This window comes from Solea solea, chromosome 18 (genome assembly GCF_958295425.1).
Source record: "Solea solea chromosome 18, fSolSol10.1, whole genome shotgun sequence".
Lineage (NCBI taxonomy): Eukaryota > Metazoa > Chordata > Actinopteri > Pleuronectiformes > Soleidae > Solea > Solea solea.
In genome coordinates, this window is record NC_081151.1 from 24,298,171 (window position 1) to 24,319,798 (window position 21,628).

Genomic DNA, 21,628 nt, shown 5'->3' on the forward strand with positions numbered 1-21,628 from the left:
TTGACAGATCTTGGACGACATGCTATACTATGACTTTTTTGACTGATTTTGTACAACATGCTATACTATGACTTTTTTGAGTTATTTTGGACGACATGCTATTCTATGACTTTTTTGAGTGATTTTGGACGACATGCTATACTATGACTTTTTTGACAGATTTTGGACGACATGTTATACTATGACTCCTTTGACAGATTTTGGACGACATACTATACTATGACGTTTTTGAGTGATTTTGGACGACATGCTATACTATGACTTCTTTGACAGAGTTTGGACGACATACTATACTATGACGTTTTTGAGTGATTTTGGACGACATGCTATTCTATGACTTTTTTGACAGATTTTGGAAGACATGCTATACTATGACTTCTTTGACAGATTTTGGACGACATACTATACTGTGACGTTTTTGAGTGATTTTGGACAACATGCTATACTATGACTTTTTTGAATAATTTTGGAAGACATGCATAGTATACTATGACTTCTTTGACAGATTTTGGACGACATGCTATACTATGACGTTTTTGAGTGATTTTGGACGACATGCTTTACTATGACTTTTTTGACTGATTTTGGACGACATGCTATACTATGACTTTTTTGACAGATTTTGGACGACATGCTACACTATGACTTTTTTGACAGATCTTGAACGACATGCTATACTATGACTTTTTTGACTGATTTTGGACGACATGCTATACTATGACTTTTTTGACAGATTTTGGACTACATGCTATACTATGACTTTTTTGAGTGATTTTGGACGACATGCTATACTATGACTTCTTTGACAGAGTTTGGACGACATACTATACTATGACGTTTTTGAGTGATTTTGGACGAGATGCTATTCTATGACTTTTTTGAATAATTTTGGAAGACATGCATAGTATACTATGACTTCTTTGACAGATTTTGGACGACATACTATACTATGATGTTTTTGAGTGATTTTGGACGACATGCTATACTATGACTTTTTTGAATAATTTTGGACGACATGCTATACTATGACTTTTTTGACTGATTTTGGACGACATGCTATACTATGACTTTTTTGACAGATTTTGGACGACATGCTACACCATGACTTTTTTGACAGATCTTGGACGACATGCTATACTATGACTTTTTTGACTGATTTTGTACAACATGCTATACTATGACTTTTTTGAGTTATTTTGGACGACATGCTATTCTATGACTTTTTTGAGTGATTTTGGACGACATGCTATACTATGACTTTTTTGACAGATTTTGGACGACATGTTATACTATGACTCCTTTGACAGATTTTGGACGACATACTATACTATGACGTTTTTGAGTGATTTTGGACGACATGCTATACTATGACTTCTTTGACAGAGTTTGGACGACATACTATACTATGACGTTTTTGAGTGATTTTGGACGACATGCTATTCTATGACTTTTTTGACAGATTTTGGAAGACATGCTATACTATGACTTCTTTGACAGATTTTGGACGACATACTATACTGTGACGTTTTTGAGTGATTTTGGACAACATGCTATACTATGACTTTTTTGAATAATTTTGGAAGACATGCATAGTATACTATGACTTCTTTGACAGATTTTGGACGACATGCTATACTATGACGTTTTTGAGTGATTTTGGACGACATGCTTTACTATGACTTTTTTGACTGATTTTGGACGACATGCTATACTATGACTTTTTTGACAGATTTTGGACGACATGCTACACTATGACTTTTTTGACAGATCTTGAACGACATGCTATACTATGACTTTTTTGACTGATTTTGTACAACATGCTATACTATGACTTTTTTGAGTGATTTTGGACGACATGCTATTCTATGACTTTTTTGACAGATTTTGGACGACATGTTATACTATGACTTCTTTGACAGATTTGGACGACATACTATACTATGACGTTTTTGAGTGATTTTGGACGACATGCTTTACTATGACTTTTTTGAATAATTTTGGACGACATGCTATACAAAGACGTTTTTGAGTGATTTTGGACAACATGCTATACTATGACTTTTTTGAATAATTGTGGACGACATGCTATACAAAGACGTTTTTGAGTGATTTTGGACGACATGCTATACTATGACTTTTTTGACTGATTTTGGACGACATGCTATACTACCAAAATCAGTCAAAAAAGTCATAGGTTAGTATGTCATCCAAAATCAGTCAAAAAAGTCATAGGTTAGTATGTCGTCCAAAATCACTCAAAAATCATACACAACAATGCAACAATTACACAACAATGCAACAATTACGCAACAATGCAACAAAGACAGTGCAGTCAGTCTTTAAAAAGCTTGCACTAACAATTTAGTGTCTCACCTGAGCTGTGGGCGGCGGCCTGCTGCAGTCGATCGTTGGTGACGTTCAGACTCAAACTCAGAGCTGAAACAACACAGGGAAACTGACAAGCTTTTATTGTGAAGGAGTTTATGTTGATAGGATTATTGGACTCAGCAGCAGGGGGCGCTCACAGCACATTCAAAGCTTGTTTGTTACCTGAGAGTCGAGTCTTCAGCTCGTCCAGCTGCTTCTCACCAACGCTGACTCTTCTCAACAAGTCTGAGGACAACAGCACACACACACACACACGTCTCATTCATGCACCCATCACATGTTTGACTGCACATACACAAACACACCTGTGGTGGCGCTGTTGCTGTCATTCAGCCTGGACTCCATCGAAGACTGAACTATCAGAAGATCAGAGAAGAACCGTCACCATCATTCATGTTCATCAGCAAACATCTGGTTCTTCTGCAGGTTCTTCACCTGTTTGTCGGGTCTTCACGTTCTCCAGATGTTCCTCACAGATGTTTACTCTGAGCTCCGCCTCTGCAGGTCACACAGGGGTCACACAGATGTCACACCTGTGAGAATGATGTCACACCTGTGATGATGATGTCATACCTGTGTGGTTGGTCTCCAGGTGCAGAAGTCGATTCTTCAGCTCTGACACATCTTCTTCCAGATCTGAGGAGAAAAACCTTCATTAACAGCAGCTCAGTCATCTGATGACATCATGTGTTTAATGGCTTGTGGGCGTGTCCTGCTCACCTGTGGTTCGTGTCAGGTGCTCGTGTCGCCGTCGCTCGCCGTCACTCAGTCGCTCGTTCACAACTGCGACCTCGTCTAACCCAGAATATCACACAGTCAAGGATTTATTGATTGACATGAGGTCACATGAGATCACGAGGTCACATGAGGTCACATGAGGTCACATCATCTCACCTGTCGCTTGCGTCTTCAGCTCGTCCACTCGTTTCTCTACGTCCCTCAGGAAAATCCTTTGTTCTGAAAAACAACGTAAACGTTTAGAGGATACAGTGGTAGAAAATGAATTGATGGATGAAAGTGTGTATGTATTGCAGCCTTCAACAACATAAATACATTCAACAGACATAGACATACACACATCTGTCTCAAGGCTGCATGCGAATGGCTCCATCCAGTCTAATGACCTCGCCATTAATCATGGGGTTCTCAGCCAGCGATGTCACCAGGTGAGCAAACTCAGCAGGGTCTCCCAGGCGCGAGACAGACGTGTGTATGTCTATGTCTGTTGAATGTATTTATGTTGTTGAAGGCTGCAATACATACACACTTTCATCCATCCATTCATTTTCTACCATTTTATCCTCTCCTGTCATGGGTCAGTGGGGGGTCAGCGGGTCATGTGACTGACCGGCCCGGGTCAGTGGGGGGTCAGCAGGTCATGGGACTGACCTGCCCAGGTCAGCGGGGGGTCAGCAGGTCATGTGACTGACCTGCAGAGCGGCTGTTGAGTTGATGGAGGAGCAGCTCAGTGAAGTTCAGTCTGTTCATCACCTCTGAAAGAACAAAGATGAATGAATGTTCTGTTTATCTGATGACGTGTAGAAACCATGACATGATGAATCTATGACATGATGAATCTATGACGTGATGAATCTATGACGTGATGAATGTCAAAGTCACCTTCAGAGTATGAGTCGATCTGATCAGAGTTTTCTGTCAAATTGTTGGAGGCTGAAAGAGAGACAGAGACACTGAGATGTGAGGAGGACAGAGAGGACAGAGAGGACAGTGAGGACAGAGAGGACAGTGAAGTCAGAGAGGACAGACTGACCCGACGAGTGTCTCCTCAGTTCGTCCAGCAGAGTCTCGCTGCTGCAGAGTCTGAGAGAGAGACCTGAAAACCAGAGTGAGAAGAAGATGATGATGATGATGATGACGAAGATGATGATGATGATGATGGTGATGGTGATGATAATGATAATGATAATGATAATGATAATGGTGATGATGATGATGATGATGATGATGATGATAATGATGGTGATGGTGATGGTGATGATAATGATATGATAATGGTGATGATAATGATAATGATAATGATAATGATAATGATAATGGTGATGGTGATGATGATGATGATGGTGATGGTGATGATAATGATATGATAATGGTGATGATAATGATAATGATAATGATAATGGTGATGATAATGATGGTGATGGTGATGATAATGATATGATAATGGTGATGATGATGATGATGACGAAGATGATGATGATGATGGTGATGGTGATGGTAATGATAATGGTGATGATGATGATGGTGATGATAATGGTGATGATAATGATATGATAATGGTGATGATGATGACGAAGATGATGGTGATGGTGATGGTGATGATGATGATGATAATGATAATGATATGATATGATAATGGTGATGATGATGATGGTGATGATAATGATAATGGTGATGATGATGGTGTAGGTGATGGTGATGGTGATGGTGATGGTGATGATGATGATGATGATAATGGTGATGATGATGATGATGATAGTGAAGGTGATGATGATGATGATGGTGATGGTGATGGTGATGATAATGATAATGGTGATGATAATGATATGATAATGGTGATGATAATGGTGATGATAATGACGAAGATGATGGTGATGACGAAGATGATGATGATGATGGTGATGGTGATGGTAATGATAATGGTGATGATGATGATGGTGATGATAATGGTGATGATAATGATATAATAATGGTGATGATGATGACGAAGATGATGGTGATGGTGATGATGATGATGATGATGATGATGATGGTGATGGTGATGGTAATGATAATGGTGATGATGATGATGATGACGAAGATGATGATGATGATGGTGATGGTAATGATAATGGTGATGATGATGATGGTGATGATAATGGTGATGATAATGATATGATAATGGTGATGATGATGACGAAGATGATGGTGATGGTGATGATGATGATGATAATGATAATGATATGATATGATAATGGTGATGATGATGATGGTGATGATAATGATAATGGTGATGATGATGGTGTAGGTGATGGTGATGGTGATGGTGATGGTGATGATGATGATGATGATAATGGTGATGATGATGATGATGATAGTGAAGGTGATGATGATGATGATGGTGATGGTGATGATAATGGTGATGATAATGATAATGGTGATGATAATGATATGATAATGGTGATGATAATGGTGATGATAATGACGAAGATGATGGTGATGACGAAGATGATGATGATGATGGTGATGGTGATGGTAATGATAATGGTGATGATGATGATGGTGATGATAATGGTGATGATAATGATATAATAATGGTGATGATGATGACGAAGATGATGGTGATGGTGATGATGATGATGATGATGATAATGATAATGATAATGATAATGATATGATATGATAATGGTGATGATGATGATGGTGATGATAATGATAATGGTGATGATGATGATGGTGTAGGTGATGGTGATGGTGATGATGATGATGATGATAATGGTGATGATGATGATGATGATAGTGAAGGTGATGATGATGATGATGATGATGGTGATGGTGATGGTGATGATAATGATAATCGTGATGATGATGAAGGTGATGATGGTGATGATGATGGTAAAGGTGAAGAAGATGATGATGATGATGATGATGATGATGAAGGTGATGGTGATGGTGTTGATGAAGGTGATGAACAAGATGAAGATGATGATGATGAAGGTGATGATGAAGAAGATGAAGATGATGATAATGAAGGTGATGATGATGATGAAGGTGATGATGAAGAAGATGAGGATGATGAAGGTGATGGTGAAGGTGAAGAAGAAGCAGATGATGATGAAGATGATGATGAAGAAGGTGATGGTGAAGGTGAAGGTGAAGAAGAAGAAGAAGAAGATGATGATGATGATGACGGTGACCTTCGTTCTCCCTCCTCAGCTGCTCCACGGTGCGTTCACTGGACCTCAGTCGTGTCTGCAGGAAGAGTAGCTCTGCTGCCAGTGCTGTGGAGACAGTGTGACCTCGTCTGACCACGCCCACACACTGTGAATAACCAATGGTGATGTGTGTGTGTGTGCTGTGATGTCACCTGTGTTCTTCTTCCACAGGTTTTCCACTGAGCTCTCACTGAGGTTCAGCCTCGACTGCAGCGCTGACATTTCTGTCAACACAGAACAACACTGAAGCAGCGCCACCTACAGGTCACACTGTACCAGCATCGCAACAGTAATCTGCAGCTTCACCACTAGAGGGCACTGAAGAAGCTCACAGAGAAAATCAGTGATTTAAGCTGCTGCTCCTCTGCTGCCTCGTGTGGTCACTCTGTGTCACTGACGTCTGAACAAAGGATTCAAACACTGAAGAGACAAAATCACACATTTGAACTGAGTGATGGAGGCAGCAGTGTGTGTGTGTGTGTGTGTGTGTGTGGGAGTCTCCACCCACCTTCACTCCGCTCCTCCAGGCTCCGCCTCATGTCTGAGCAGAGTTGGACACCCGTGTCCCTCAGGTGGTCCAGGCTGCGTCTCTGCTGCTCGGCGTCCTCCTCTCTGTCCCTCACACGAATCTCCAGACTCCTGAGAACCTGTCGCCGCTCCACCTCCTCCGCCCTCACGCTCAGCACCAGCTGTCTCACACCCTGCAGCTCATCCCAGAGGACAGACAGGTCTGTCCCCCGTCCACTGTCCCCCAACACCTGACACTGTCCTGAGGACAAACAGAGTAGCAGGAAAACAGCAGCAGACTTCATCATGAGAACACCACAACTATGAGGAGGAGGAGGAGCTCCTGCTGTAACAGCTTTCACTCACACACTCACACACACATTTTAATTCAAACCCCTTTTGTTTGTTTACAGGTCAGAGGTCATGTGACCACATACACTGTGACAGTCAGGAAGTGATGTGGCCTGCAGGGGGCGTGTCACATACCACACATAGCTAATGTGCTAATCTTCAGCTCAGTAACACAAAGCCCTAGTGTGTGTGTGTGTGTCTGTCTGTGTGTGTCTCTGTGTGTGTGTGTGTGTGTGTGTCTTTCTCTGTGTGTGTGTCTCTCTGTGGGTGTCACTGTCTGTGTGTGTATCTGTGTGTGTGTGTGTGTCTGTCTGTCTCTGTGTATCTGTGTGTCTCTGTGTCTGTCAGTGTGTGTTTCTGTCTATCTGTGTGTGTCTGTCTCTGTGTGTGTCTGTCAGTGTGTGTCTCTGTCTGTGTGTCTCTGTCTGTGTGTGTGTCTGTCTGTGTGTGTCTCTGTCTGTGTGTGTGTCTCTGTCTGTGTGTGTGTCTGTCTGTGTTCTTTGCTGCTTCTGAGATGCAGAGTGAAGTGGGCGTGGCCAGATGTTCCTCCTCCTCCCACTCAAACAAAGCATTATTGAAACTGTCATGAGGGGATGTGGGAGGAGACTCTTTGACCTCTGACCTCATCCTGGATTTTCTTAGATTTTTGACAAAGATAAAAAACATCTTTATATTTGATCATTTTTATTGACATTAGTCTGAAAGACAAACAATAAAATGACATCATCACTGAGCCCGGTTTCCATAGCAACACTGTAACTGTCCATTTATTCACGTGAAATAAAAACTTGTGCTGGTTTGAAAAGTTCCTGTGACGTCATCAATCGATCAATAAACACGCCCACACGTGATCCGTCCATGACCTCTGACCTCTGACCCGGGCTAGTCAGCGCTGACCGGTGTAAGCTCGGAACCAGGAAGTGACGGAGGCGGCAGCCGACGAGATCATCCCTCCACTGTTAGCAGACGGCTGAGACACCTGCAAAGCACTCTGGGAAAGATCCATGGACTGGAAGAGGAAGAGGAAGAGGATGAAGATACAGACACGATGATGTCACAGATCATGTGACTCACAACGCTCTCGTTCACCTGGGACGGGATGTCACAGAAGCGTGGACTCGGCACCGTCTCCCAGTCTGTCCCCAGGTCCGTCTCCTCGTCCGTCACAGACTCCTCCCCACTCTCCTCCGCTGGCCCCGCCTCCTCTGGCTCCACAAACTCCATTGACTCCTCCAGGTCAGCGCTGACCTCAAACGGCCCCGTCCTGGGGGGGGGGGGGGGGTGCAGGGGCGGGAGAGAGTTAGAGGTGAGAGGTCAAAGTTAGAGGTCAGAGTTAGAGGAGTTAGACCACCGACAACCAACTGACCCCATACAGGAGGAGTGACCACAGTTAAAGACCCAGAAAGACGTGCACTTCTTAAACACTGCCACACATACAAAGACCTGAGAGACTCAGTTTTCCCCAAAATCTGCAGCAATACAGTGAATTTGAAAACATCTCAGACAAAGCAGCATTACAGTTTGTCCTGGAGAGAAAAGGACATGCACCATGAAGCACAACATGTGTCTAACTGCAGAGACAGAGGGACTGAGAGACAGAGACTGAGGGACAGAGAGACTGAGGGACTGAGAGACAGAGAGACAGAGAGACAGAGAGTACTCGCTCACTCACCTGCCCAGGTTGTGGTTATCAGGAGAAACCAGAAACATGATGTTCCTCAGAGTGTGATGAGGATGAAGCTTGTCACTGTCAACATGCTACACACACACACACACACAGACAGACAGACACACACACACACTGTGTCAGTACCTCATATCAGTGATTTAATGAAACTATGGAAACGTTCTAACCTGAGAGAAACAAAGATGGACGACGTTGGTGTTGAGTTTACTCAGAGCTCTGGTGAAACGATATCTGCTCAGGTTCTCCCCACAGAACTCACTGGGGGGGGGGGGAAGAGAGGGGGGGGGGGGGGGAGAAACCTGATGTCACTACAGCCCCAGGACAGAAATTAGCTTAGCATTAGCCTGTAGAGTAGTTATTTATCCCTCACACACACACACACACAAGGTGATGCTTATTTAGTGACAGTGAAGGCAGCATCAGCATGAGCATTAGCAGCAGCATTAGCATCAGTATCAGCATGAGCATCAGCATGAGCTTTAGCATGAGCATCAGCATCAGTATGAGCATCAGCATCAGCATCAGTATGAGCTTTAGCATGAGCATTAGCATCAGTATCAGCATGAGCATCAGCATTAGCTTTAGCATGAGCATTAGCATCAGTATCAGCATGAGCTTTAGCATGAGCATCAGCATCAGTATGAGCTTTAGCATGAGCATCAGCATCAGTATGAGCATCAGTATGAGCATCAGCATCAGTATGAGCATCAGTATCAGCATGAGCATCAGCATGAGCTTTAGCATGAGCATTAGCATCAGTATCAGCATGAGCATGAGCTTTAGCATCAGCATCAGCATCAGTATCAGCATGAGCTTTAGCATGAGCATCAGCATCAGTATGAGCATCAGCATGCGCTTTAGCATGAGCATGAGCATCAGTATCAGCATGAGCATCAGCATGAGCTTTAGCATGAGCATTAGCATCAGTATCAGCATGAGCTTTAGCATGAGCATCAGCATCAGTATCAGTGTGTCACCTGTTGCAAAGCCTCTTGGGAAGGTTGACATCCAGGATGTGAGACAGGATGCCGCTGAGCTGTGTAGCGTAGCAGAGCGCGGCGCTGATGGTGTGAGCCAGGTTCATGTGGTCCAGCTCTGCAGCAGAGGTCAGAGGTCAGCACAGACATTAATCATGTCCACACGTCAGAGCAGTGCATGCTGGGACAGAGCTACACTTCTACAACAGTCACACACCTGGGCCCTGATTGGTGCTCTTCTCCTCCACCCAGCTGTAGTAGGCGGAGCAGTCTCCGTTGCTGGGCAACGTGACGCGAGGCCCCGTGATGCTGATGCTGGTCTCTCCGTTCTGATCGTCCCAGATCCAGCGTCCGGACAGGTACGTGGTCCTCCGAGCCTCGGCCAGCTCGCTCACCGTGCTGGAGGTCAGCGCGGGGTCACACTCAGCCACCACGTCCGCGGGGTCTCTGAGCCACAAACACAGGGGCACAGGACAGCGTCACACGAAACACAACTGATCAATCATCAATAGAAAAGAGTGTGTGTGTGTGTGTGTGTGTGTCACCTGCTGCCCTGTTTCTCCTCCTGTGTGGTAAAGATGTGTGTACTCAGTTCTAGGATGTGTTCCCTCCTCAGAGCAGCCAGCTGAGTCAGTCTGCTCTGCAGCTCACGGCTGCGTCGGTCCATCAGGTCGCCGAGGCGACGGTTGTGACGCTCGATCTTGTCTCGTTTCTCCTGGTGACGAGCGGCGCGGCGCTGCAGCCGCTGACTGTCCTCCTGAGAACGCAGCAGAAGCTCTTTATCTGCAGGAGGAGGAGGAGCCAGGGATGAGACCGTGACAGGGACGGGGACACGTGACAGAGACGGAGACACTCACCGCTCTTCACCTCCTCATTGGCCCAGACTACTGCCTCCTTCAGCTGCTCCATCCTCACCTTACATGACATCAGCTTCCATTTCTGAGGAGACAAGACACCATCAGACGCCAGGACAACGACGGAGACGTCAGGACACCATCAGACATCAGGACAACAACGTCAGGACACCATCAGACATCAGGACAACGACGTCAGGACACCATCAGACATAAGGACAACGACGGAGACGTCAGGACACCATCAGACATCAGGACAACGACGGAGACGCCAGGACACCATCAGACATCAGGACAATGATGGACATTTGAGTTGAAATAATACAGAAAGTGAGTTTTACAATAATTGGGATTTTTTTGACGCCAGTGTGGACAGTCAGAGACATCAACTGAAATCACAGCTGTCCCTCATGAGGACAGACAGAGGACAAATCTGTGTCCTGGTGAAACGAGGTGGATTCAACATTGACATGAAAGTTGAAGCAGCTGTCCACAGGGGACACACTCACCATCTCATCAGCCTGCAGCTTCCTGTCCATGGCCTGGACAACTCTGAGGACAGAGCAGGTGTTAGCAGTATTAGCTTAGCATTAGGGATGTCCCGATACAACTCTTCAGCGTGAATCACACTCACTTTAATGACTTATGTTGTAGTGTGGAATGTTAGAATAGTCCTGATCACGTGATTTCACTTCACTGACCCGTTTAATATTAACCAATGGTTCCATCCATTTTAACCTTCATTCATTTCATACAGTCTATGGTTCATTTCATCAGGAGGAAAGTACCAAGTGCTCATGGGGGTGTTTTCAGAGCAGCGTGTCTTCAGAGAACACCCCCCCCTGTTTTCACTATTTTGGATTAGCCCAACCCACACAGGGTGAGTGTAAACCTGGAGTCCCCGGCCCCTCTGGCCCCGGGGCCAGAGGACCGACCCCACAGACGGACTTAGCTCCGTGTGGATCTTCAGGACACATTAAAGAGGTTGAAGAAAAATGTTTAACCTCTAAAATAGCAGTAGCACACACACACACAAACTGTTTTTGTGACCATGTGATCTACATGCATCCAACACGCAGAGCCCACGTGATCACAACACGTGATCACAACACGTGATCACAACACGTGATCACAACAGGCGCTGCTGGATAGAAGAGCTGGAGAGGAATGGACTGTTGTATCGGAGCGCTTATATCGGAGGTTTTACCGATATAATCCGATTTGCGTTTTTGCTGATATCGGACCGATATCTGATATCTATATCGGATCGGGACATCCCTACTTAGCATGTGCAGACATCAGCACTGATATTAGCTTCATGTGAGTGTCACCTCTGCTGCAGCTGCTCCTTCTCCTCCTTCAACCTCTTCAGTCTGCCCAGCTTCTCTGTGTACCTGCAGAGGGACAACACACACCTGTCACTGACACTCACCTGTCACTGACACACACCTGTCACTGACACTCACCTGTCACTGACACACACCTGTCACTGACACTCACCTGTCACTGACACACACCTGTCACTGACACTCACCTGTCACTGACACACACCTGTCACTGACACACACCTGTCACAGACACTCACCTGTCACTGACACACACCTGTCACTCACTGACACACACCTGTCACAGACACACACCTGTCACTGACACTCACCTGTCACTGTCACAGACACACACCTGTCACTGACACACACCTGTCACTGACACACACCTGTCACTGACACACACCTGTCACAGACACACACCTGTCACTGACACTCACCTGTCACTGACACTCACCTGTCACTGTCACACACCTGTCACTCACACACCTGTCACAGACACACACCTGTCACTGACACACACCTGTCACAGACACACACCTGTCACAGACACACACCTGTCACTGACACTCACCTGTCACTGACACTCACCTGTCACTCACACACCTGTCACAGACACACACCTGTCACTGACACACACCTGTCACAGACACACACCTGTCACTGTCACACACCTGTCACAGACACACACCTGTCACAGACACACACCTGTCACTGACACACACCTGTCACAGACACACACCTGTCACAGACACACACCTGTCACTGTCATACACCTGTCACTGACACACACACCTGTCACAGACACACACCTGTCACTCACACACCTGTCACTGACACACACACCTGTCACTGACACACACCTGTCACAGACACACACCTGCCACAGACACACACCTGTCACAGATACACACCTGTCACTGACACTCACCTGTCACTGACACTCACCTGTCACTGACACACACACCTGTCACAGACACACACCTGTCACTCACACACCTGTCACTGACACACACACCTGTCACTCTGTCACTGTCGCACACCTGTCACAGACACACACCTGTCACTGTCACTCACCTGTCACAGACACACACCTGTCACTGTCACTCACCTGTCACAGACACACACCTGTCACTGTCACTCACCTGTCACAGACACAAACACCTGTTACTGTCACTCACCTGTCACAGACACACACCTGTCACTGTCACTCACACCTGTCACTGTCACTCACATGTCACTCACCTGTCACTGACACTCACCTGTCACTGACACACACACACACACCTGTCACTGTCACTGACACACACCTGTCAGTGTCATACACCTGTCACTGTCACTCACCTGTCACTGACACACACACACCTGTCACTGTCACTGACACACACCTGTCACTGTCACTGACACACACCTGTCACTGTCACTCACCTGTCACTGACACACACACACCTGTCACTGTCACTGACACACACCTGTCAGTGTCATACACCTGTCACTGTCACTCACCTGTCACTGACACTCACCTGTCACTCACCTGACACACACCTGTCACTCACCTGTCAGGGTGACATCACTGCTGATGTCACAGACAGATCAAAGTTATTTTTAAGTTGTGTGTAACTGCAGCTGAAGTTACGTTCAGCTAACACACAGGCTGACTCAGCAGCGGAAGGCTAGCTGGAAGCTAACTGCTAACATGTCAGAATAAAAACACATCTGAAGAAACGTTAGCAAGGAAAACTTCCATTTACAAAAACTATAAAATCCTCATAGATTTTAGAGCCGACAAACAAATAAATGTGAGATTATATTTTGAAATATTTGATGAGAAAGATTCAGACGTGAGTTCAGCTTACAATATTACTATTATTACAATAACAGCTGATTGTCCAGTAACTTTACATGACACAAACATTCCAACTCAGATGTTAAACATCTAAAACACAACTAAGATGAAATATTTTAACATATTTATACAGAATAACTTTACCTCTCCGTGTTCCTCCCGTCAAAGTAGACGAAGTCTCCGGCCTGGATGCAGCGGGCACAGGTGAGCCTGCGGCGGGACGTGCTGCACAGCGGACACCGCTCCACGGCCACGTACAGACCCTCGGCGTCGTCCACGGACTCCACCATCACGCAGCCCGGGCCGGAGTGAGCCGGCCCCGGGTGAAGGGGCCGGTGAGGCGGTCTGCCTCCAGAGACAGAGCCCGGGGACGAGACGAGTGTGTCGGTGCTGAGCGGGACACGAGCCGCTGAAGACGCCATGGAGCTGCTGCTGCTAAGCTAACGTTACATTCGAAGTTCTCACTACAAACAGGAAGTGGCTGCACGGCTGCACGCGCGTCGTCCGCTCGTTAGTTTCCCTGTGACGTCACTGACATTTTTAAAGACGCGGCGAAAACGCGTGGACTCACAAATGTTGTCGTCGTTGTTGTTATTTCGGTTAACAGACGACGACTTCCGCCACTTCCGGTTTCCTCTGTACATGTGACGAGTTTGTTTATGTAATGACGCAAACATTGTGGGCGGAGCCAGTTCATGACTGCAGCTCCTCCCTGTAAATCAGTTTCTAATTATACACTTTGTTTTTAAACACTTTATATACACACACATATACATACATATATGTATACATATGTATATATGATATGTATACATATATACACATATGTATACATATCAGTATCTCTTACTTTTAGAATATGAGATACTCAGAAAGTATATTAGCATAATATAGTACTACTTGAATGTAAAAACTAAGTGATAAAATTATTTATCATATTTTAGTCCTGCCAAAAAAATGTATGGAAGCCCTGAAGGGTGATTTTGGGCTGACTTTAGTTTAGGTAAAGTTACTACGATGTATGAAGTCAAAATTTATTCTCACTAACAAGCATATGTTTTATTTTCCTTGTGTAAATCTGGTTTCTTCTGCAGCAGATTAATTACTAAGTGAAATGAAGCTCAGTGATCACTGAAAATCTGATTAATTTGATCAGATTGATCAATGTGATGGATCCATGTTCACACAGTTAAAGATCCAGTCCGTGTTTTTCTAACTGGTCATAGTTTATACATCTGTTCAGAAACATTCAACTAACTTAACTTTGCTGTATCACACAACATAAAATAATACATACATACATACATATAAACAGTATATATATTACACTGGTACACTCAAACAGGAAACAGGAAGTGCTGTCCTCACTGCTTCCTGAAGCCTCTCAGGATTGGATAAATGTTCTCAAAGGCTTCGTAGATCTCAGCACGTTCTTTAGCTCCTGGAATTTAAATCACCACTCAATAATAATAATAATATTAACTGTATAATTACTATATGATAACTGTATAATACTGTATGATAACTGTATGATAACTATAATAACTTTATGATAACTGTATAGTAACTATATGATAACTGTATAATAACTATATGATAACTGTATGATAAATGTATAATAACTATTATAACTATATGATAACTGTATAATACTGTATGATAACTGTAAGATAACTGTATGATAACTGTATAATAACTATATGATAACTGTATGATAAATGTATAATAACTATATGATAACTGTATAATACTGTATGATACTGTAATATAACTGTATAATAACTATATGATAACTGTATAATAACTGTATGATAAATGTATAATAACTATATGATAACTGTATAATAACTATATGATACTGTATAATAACTGTATGATAACGGTTTAATAACAATCAATTATTTTTAGATTAGAAGAAGATGGAATAAAATCTGTCGTGTGTTGTTGTTGTTGTGTTGACTTGTGTGTGTTCACCCTCGTTCTCTGCACTAATGTGACTTTGTTACCGGTCAGAACAACTTTCCCCGACACGAAGATGAGCAGAACGATACGAGGTTTCACCATCCGATAAATGAGACCTGGAAACAACTCTGGTTCATAACTGAACACACACACACACACACACACACACACATGCACACACTAAATCATCCTAATGCTAAGATGACATAACTTGAAATAAGCTAAACACAAGCTATCTGTAAACCTAAGTAACAACAGTTTACTAACATGTTGCTAACTCTGAGCAGATGTATCATATGCTAACTGAGCTATGCTAAAGTAACATAAATTAGCATAAGCTAACTAAACAAATGTCTTGTGACTCTGAGCTAATGTAATATTTGCCTGTTTATATGACCTCTGACCTCACTGACACTGACTCTAATTTAAATAGCCTTTTTGGAGCTAGGCTACCTAAGCCTGTGTGGTTTGGTTGTTACCTGCTGAACTGTTGGTGGGTCAGAACCAGTCCCTCCAGTCTGATGGGGAAGAACACGTCACAGCTGGCCACCATGTTCTGGATTTTAAAGTCCAGGAATCGAGCGGGAAAACCCAGTTTCTGTACCACACGAGCGTATTTCCTGGCAGCGAGACGAGACTGTTCCTCACTGTAACACAACAACACAACAAACCACACACACAATAACACAACCATACACACACACACACACAATAACACAACTAACCACACACACACACACAATAACACAACTAACCACACACACACAATAATACATCTAACCACACACACACAATAACACAACTAACCACACACACAATAACACAACAACACAACCACACACACACACACACACACACACACACAACAACACAACCACACACACAATAACACAACCACACACACACACACACACACCTCTTGGCTCCGGTGCAAACCATCTTCCCTGAGCTGAAGATCAGCGCCGTTGTTCGAGGCTCGCGGATTCTCATGATGACAGCTGCAAAACGCTGACACAGCAACATCTTCATCACCATCATCACCTTCATCTTCACCATCATCATCATCATCATCATCATGGTTCTGGTACCTTTGGGTTGTACTCAGCGTTTCTGGCCTGTAGAGCGATGAACTTCAGGTCCAGAGGACAACCGAGGTTCACAGTGGACACGATGTTCCTACTCACACACAACTGAGAGTCAGTGAATGCAACACAGGACAACACTTACACTCTAGTAGTACTGTAGTACTGTAGTAGTGCAGTAGTGCTGTAGTAGTACTAGTACTGTAGTAGTACTGCTGTAGTACTGTAGTAGTGCTGTAGTAGTACTAGTACTGTAGTAGTGTTCTGTAGGACTACTGTAGTACCACTACTACTACTACTACTACTACTTCTATCTTGTAACATATTCTGGAGCTGCTGAACTGTGAATTTCTCTGTGAGATGAATAAAGTATCTATCTATCTATCTATCTATCTATCTATCTATCTATCTATCTATCTATCTATCTACAGTACTACCACTACTACACTACTACTACTACTACTACTACTAATGTAGTACTACTACTACTACTACAGTACTACTACTACATTACTACTACAACCACAGTACTACTAGCTGTAGTACTGTAGTAGTAGTGGTAGTAGTAGTAGTACTGTAGTTGTAGTAGTACTACTGTAGTAGAAGTACTGTAGTAGTGGTAGTAGTACTGTAGTACTGTGGTTGTAGTAGTACTGCAGTAGTAGTAGTAGTAGTACTGTAGTAGTATTTGTAGTACTGTAGTTGTAGTAGTACTGTAGTAGTAGTGGAAGTAGTACTGTAGTACTGTGGTTGTAATAGTACTGCAGTAGTAGTAGTAGTAGTAGTAGTAGTGCTGTAGTAGTATTTGCAGTACAGTAGTAGTAGTAGTAGTAGTAGTACTGCAGTAGTAGTGGTACAGCTGCATCCACTTCACTGATCACACACACACTATTGTGTCAGCTGTGGTACTAAACTGTACCACCTGTGTCTACCTGCAGTTCATCCTCCGGCCTGCAGATGGAGCCCTGCTCTTTAAACTGTACAGTAGCCGAGCTCTGCACAGGTGCACAGGATGTAAACAAAGCAACATGGCAGCGCAAGATTTGACGCGTTATTAGAAATAATAAAACTCACTCCAGGTCAGATTATAAACCGAGTCCAGGTCAGCTTTAGTACTGTAGTTGTAGTACTGTAGTATGTATACAATCATCAGTAAACTTACTGTAACTGGGGGATGATCCCTGACCTCTCTGTCACAGGGGTCATTGGGGTCATGGGCGTCATAGGAGTCATAGGACAGAAGGGGGAGGTAATGGTCTCCATCCCTGATGTGGACGTCCCCTGCTGGACGTCAGCTGCTGTGGTACTCTGGGAAATGAAGTCCACACAGATGCCACTGTCCTGAGACATGTCCAGAGCTGAGGTCTGATTCTCTACTGCTGAAATCAAACATGTGAGTGACAGCTGACATTCTCATCATCACCACCACCATTATCATCTTCATCATCACCATCACCACCATCTTCATCCTCACATCTTCCTCATCATCACCACCATCTTCATCCTCACATCTTCCTCATCATCATCACCTTCTTCATCAGTGATGTCTCACCTGTGTCCTGTGTTCCTAGCTCATCAGGTAAAAAGCTCAGGTCCAGCTCCTCCCCCAGCTCTCCACTTGGCCCCGCCTTTGTTGACAGGTAAGAAGTGTCTTGTAAGGAGGGGGCGGGATCCTGGGTGTGGGGGACAGGACTCTGGAGTCCAAGCTCCTCCCCCAATGTGAAGCTGGAGTCCTGCACGATAAAATTGAGCTCTGTCCCATAAAGTGCTAACAGTAGCATAAGCCATGCTAACAGTAAAGTAAGTTGTGCTAACCATCTGTGGTGCTAACAGTAACATCAGCTGAGCTAACAGTGCTAAAACAATGATGTTTTATAAACAAACTTGTTTCTGAGAACAAACAGAAAAACACTCACAGGTCAGATTAACATTGACCTCTGCTGGATTAAATCTGTGTGTGTGTGTGTGTGTGTGTGTGTGCTCACATTTGCAATAGAGTCATCAAAGTAACGCTCCAACGCAGACTCATCCATGACTGAAGATCCTGATCTGATCCAGGAAGATCTGCACAGCTGCATCCACTTCACTGATCACACACACACTATTGTGTCAGCTGTTCCTACTAAACTGTGCCACCTGTGTCTACCTGCAGTTCATCCTCCGGCCTGCAGATGGAGCCCTGCTCTTTAAACTGTACAGGAGCCGAGCTCTGCGCAGGTGCACAGGATGTAAACAAAGCAACATGGCAGCGCAAGGTTCGGAGGAGACGCGTTATTAGAAATAATAAAACTCACTCCAGGTCAGATTATAAACCGAGTCCAGGTCAGCTTTTCTGTCTTCTTTTTTAAATGGAGTCTGTGAGGAAACGTTTGAGTGAGTTCTCACTGGAAGCTCACGGTGAGAAATACTACTCATACTACTGTTAACACTACTCATACTATTACTACTACTACTGATACTACTGCTGTTAATACTACTGTAGCATGACTGTGAGCATGACTATTAGCATGACTGTGAGCATGACTGTTAGCATGACTGTGAGCATGACTGTTAGCATTACTGTGAGCATGACTGTAAGCATGACTGTGAGCATGACTGTAAGCATGACTATTAGCATGACTGTAAGCATGACTATTAGCATGACTGTTAGCATGACTGTAAGCATGACTATTAGCATGACTGTAAGCATGACTGTGAGCATGACTGTAAGCATGACTGTGAGCATGACTATTAGCATGACTGTGAGCATGACTGTAAGCATGACTATTAGCATGACTGTAAGCATGACTGTGAGCATGACTATTAGCATGACTGTGAGCATGACTGTAAGCATGACTGTTAGCATGACTGTGAGCATGACTGTAAGCATGACTGTGAGCATGACTATTAGCATGACTGTGAGCATGACTGTAAGCATGACTGTTAGCATGACTGTGAGCATGACTGTAAGCATGACTATTAGCATGACTGTAAGCATGACTGTTAGCATGACTGTGAGCATGACTATTAGCAGGACTGTTAGCATGACTGTGAGCATGACTGTTAGCATGACTGTAGTCATGACTGTTAGCATGACTGTAGTCATGACTGTGAGCATGACTGTAAGCATGGGGGCGGGACTAGTTAAGCTTTGCTTCTCCCGCTTTCCCTTTCAGTTATGTATATTGTGTGAACTGCAATGTTATGTGATGAGTGATCTAAATGTCATGACCGAAATAAATAAATAAATGACAGTTAGCATGACTGTAGTTAGCATGATTGATGACTGAATATTCTTTAGACCTGTATCTGAACCGAACCGTGCCGTACCTGGAGGAGTCACCTGACCCGCTGCACTTCTACCGGGACTGGATTGGTCCAAACAAACCCTGCATCATCCGGAATGCCCTCAGTCATTGGCCAGCTCTGTCCAGGTGGACACCAGAGTACCTCAGGTGAGGAGGCCCCGCCCACTGACTCCTGCGCAGTTCTTCTGCAGTCAGGTGGATTCATCCCGTTTCCTGTCTGCAGAGGAAAGGTGGGGTCAAAGGTCATCAGCGTGGCAGTGACGCCGGACGGCTACGCCGACGCCGTCAGCGGTGATCGATTTGTGATGCCTGAGGAGAGACAGATGAGTTTGTCTTCTGTTCTGGACATCATCGAGGGGAAGGTGGGTGACACGCTGCCACTGCTGCCCCCTGCTGGTCAGTGTAGGTGTGACAGTCAGGTGCAGTGCCCCCTGCTGGACAGTGACAGTCAGGTGCTGTGGTTGCAGGTGCAGCGCTCCGGCGTCTTCTACGTCCAGAAACAATGCTCCAACCTCCTGGACCAACTGTCCCAGCTCTCCGACGACATGGAGACGCACGTGTCCTGGATGACCTCTGCCCTCGGTCAGTCAGAGCTCAGTGCTGCTGCCGGTGGCTCTGAAGAGAATTACAGCAACAATCCACTGTGACGATGATGATGATGATGATGAAGATAATCAGTCTGATCTTCTTTCAGGAAAGTTTCCTGATGCTGTCAACTTCTGGCTCGGAGAATCAAAGGCTGTCACCTCCAGTGAGACAACAACAACAACAACAACAACAACAACAACAGTAGTGTCTTCCTGTACTAATGCTCGTGTGTGTGTGTGTGTCTGTCAGTGCACAAAGATCACTATGAGAATCTTTACTGTGTGATTTCTGGAGAGAAAAACTTCATCCTGCTGCCACCCACAGACCGACCCTTCATCCCCTATGGTAACCATAGCAACGACTGTATTAAACACATAGCATTCCCTACAGTAACCATGGTAACAGTATGTGTGTGTCAGGTGTGTATCAGCCAGCCGTTTACCGTCAGCGAGACGACGGTGAGTTCGAGGTCGTGGATCAGAGCGACGGTGAAAAGGTGAGTTCATGGTCTGAGCATGTGCTGCCCGTCACTCCATCCTCTGACCTCGCCCCCTCCCTCAGGTACCGTGGATCCCTCTGGACCCTCTGGACCCAGACCTGGAGCGGTACCCTCAGTACCAGAGGGCGCGGCCGCTGCACTGCAGCGTGAAGGCCGGCGAGATGCTCTACCTGCCGTCGCTGTGGTTCCATCACGTCCGACAGACGCACGGCTGCATCGCAGGTGAAAGAGAAACACCTGTCTCAGGCTCCGCCCCCTCTGATGTGACCATGTGACACGTGACATGTTTTCTCTCTGCAGTGAACTTCTGGTACGACATGGACTACGATATCAAGTACAACTA

General features: G+C 44.7%; 4 protein-coding genes across 6 annotated transcripts in view; 1 reads left to right on the plus strand and 3 right to left on the minus strand.

Annotated features, from left to right (window-relative positions):
* Positions 1-7,731, minus strand: part of LOC131444393 (uncharacterized) — a 36,882-nt gene extending 29,151 nt beyond the window's left edge. The window contains exons 1-13 of one of the 2 annotated variants that reach the window (XM_058614664.1): positions 6,829-7,731; positions 6,473-6,544; positions 6,303-6,386; positions 4,160-4,222; positions 4,009-4,059; positions 3,819-3,881; positions 3,283-3,345; positions 3,109-3,183; positions 2,962-3,024; positions 2,824-2,886; positions 2,694-2,744; positions 2,551-2,613; positions 2,374-2,436 (exon numbers count right to left, since the gene is read on the minus strand). In XM_058614664.1, coding sequence (XP_058470647.1) covers positions 2,374-2,436; positions 2,551-2,613; positions 2,694-2,744; positions 2,824-2,886; positions 2,962-3,024; positions 3,109-3,183; positions 3,283-3,345; positions 3,819-3,881; positions 4,009-4,059; positions 4,160-4,222; positions 6,303-6,386; positions 6,473-6,544; positions 6,829-7,135 — 1,081 coding nt within the window. In that variant the 5' untranslated portion in view covers positions 7,136-7,731. The remainder of the gene's footprint in view (positions 1-2,373; positions 2,437-2,550; positions 2,614-2,693; positions 2,745-2,823; positions 2,887-2,961; positions 3,025-3,108; positions 3,184-3,282; positions 3,346-3,818; positions 3,882-4,008; positions 4,060-4,159; positions 4,223-6,302; positions 6,387-6,472; positions 6,545-6,828) is intronic. The other variant, XM_058614665.1, reaches the window with a different exon arrangement.
* Positions 7,732-7,845: 114 nt separating this feature from the next.
* Positions 7,846-14,515, minus strand: atg14 (autophagy related 14). Its single transcript, XM_058616369.1, has 11 exons — positions 14,012-14,515; positions 12,028-12,090; positions 11,206-11,248; positions 10,700-10,781; positions 10,388-10,625; positions 10,060-10,289; positions 9,843-9,960; positions 9,033-9,123; positions 8,851-8,936; positions 8,268-8,442; positions 7,846-8,187 (listed from the first exon to the last, which is right to left on the minus strand). Exons 1-11 carry the CDS (start codon positions 14,287-14,289, stop codon positions 8,065-8,067), a joined length of 1,527 nt encoding a protein of 508 aa, XP_058472352.1. The 5' UTR covers positions 14,290-14,515; the 3' UTR covers positions 7,846-8,064.
* Positions 14,516-14,958: 443 nt separating this feature from the next.
* tbpl2 (TATA box binding protein like 2) lies at positions 14,959-18,315 on the minus strand. Its single transcript, XM_058615807.1, has 6 exons — positions 18,074-18,315; positions 16,918-17,005; positions 16,746-16,837; positions 16,309-16,476; positions 15,874-15,968; positions 14,959-15,308 (listed from the first exon to the last, which is right to left on the minus strand). The coding sequence occupies exons 1-6, from the start codon at positions 18,259-18,261 to the stop codon at positions 15,232-15,234; spliced, it is 708 nt and encodes a 235-aa protein (XP_058471790.1). The 5' UTR covers positions 18,262-18,315; the 3' UTR covers positions 14,959-15,231.
* An 808-nt stretch (positions 18,316-19,123) lies between these two features.
* Positions 19,124-21,628, plus strand: part of jmjd7 (jumonji domain containing 7) — a 2,610-nt gene continuing 105 nt past the window's right edge. The window contains exons 1-9 of one of the 2 annotated variants that reach the window (XR_009233790.1): positions 19,124-19,308; positions 20,192-20,345; positions 20,422-20,560; positions 20,666-20,780; positions 20,893-20,949; positions 21,036-21,131; positions 21,192-21,282; positions 21,348-21,507; positions 21,586-21,628. The exon at positions 21,586-21,628 is cut by the window's right edge and continues 105 nt beyond it. Coding sequence is in view for 1 of the 2 variants with exons in the window: in XM_058615806.1 (XP_058471789.1) it covers positions 19,260-19,308; positions 20,192-20,345; positions 20,422-20,560; positions 20,666-20,780; positions 20,893-20,949; positions 21,036-21,131; positions 21,206-21,282; positions 21,348-21,507; positions 21,586-21,628 (890 nt within the window). In the remaining variant the exon portion in view is untranslated. The remainder of the gene's footprint in view (positions 19,309-20,191; positions 20,346-20,421; positions 20,561-20,665; positions 20,781-20,892; positions 20,950-21,035; positions 21,132-21,191; positions 21,283-21,347; positions 21,508-21,585) is intronic. The other variant, XM_058615806.1, reaches the window with a different exon arrangement.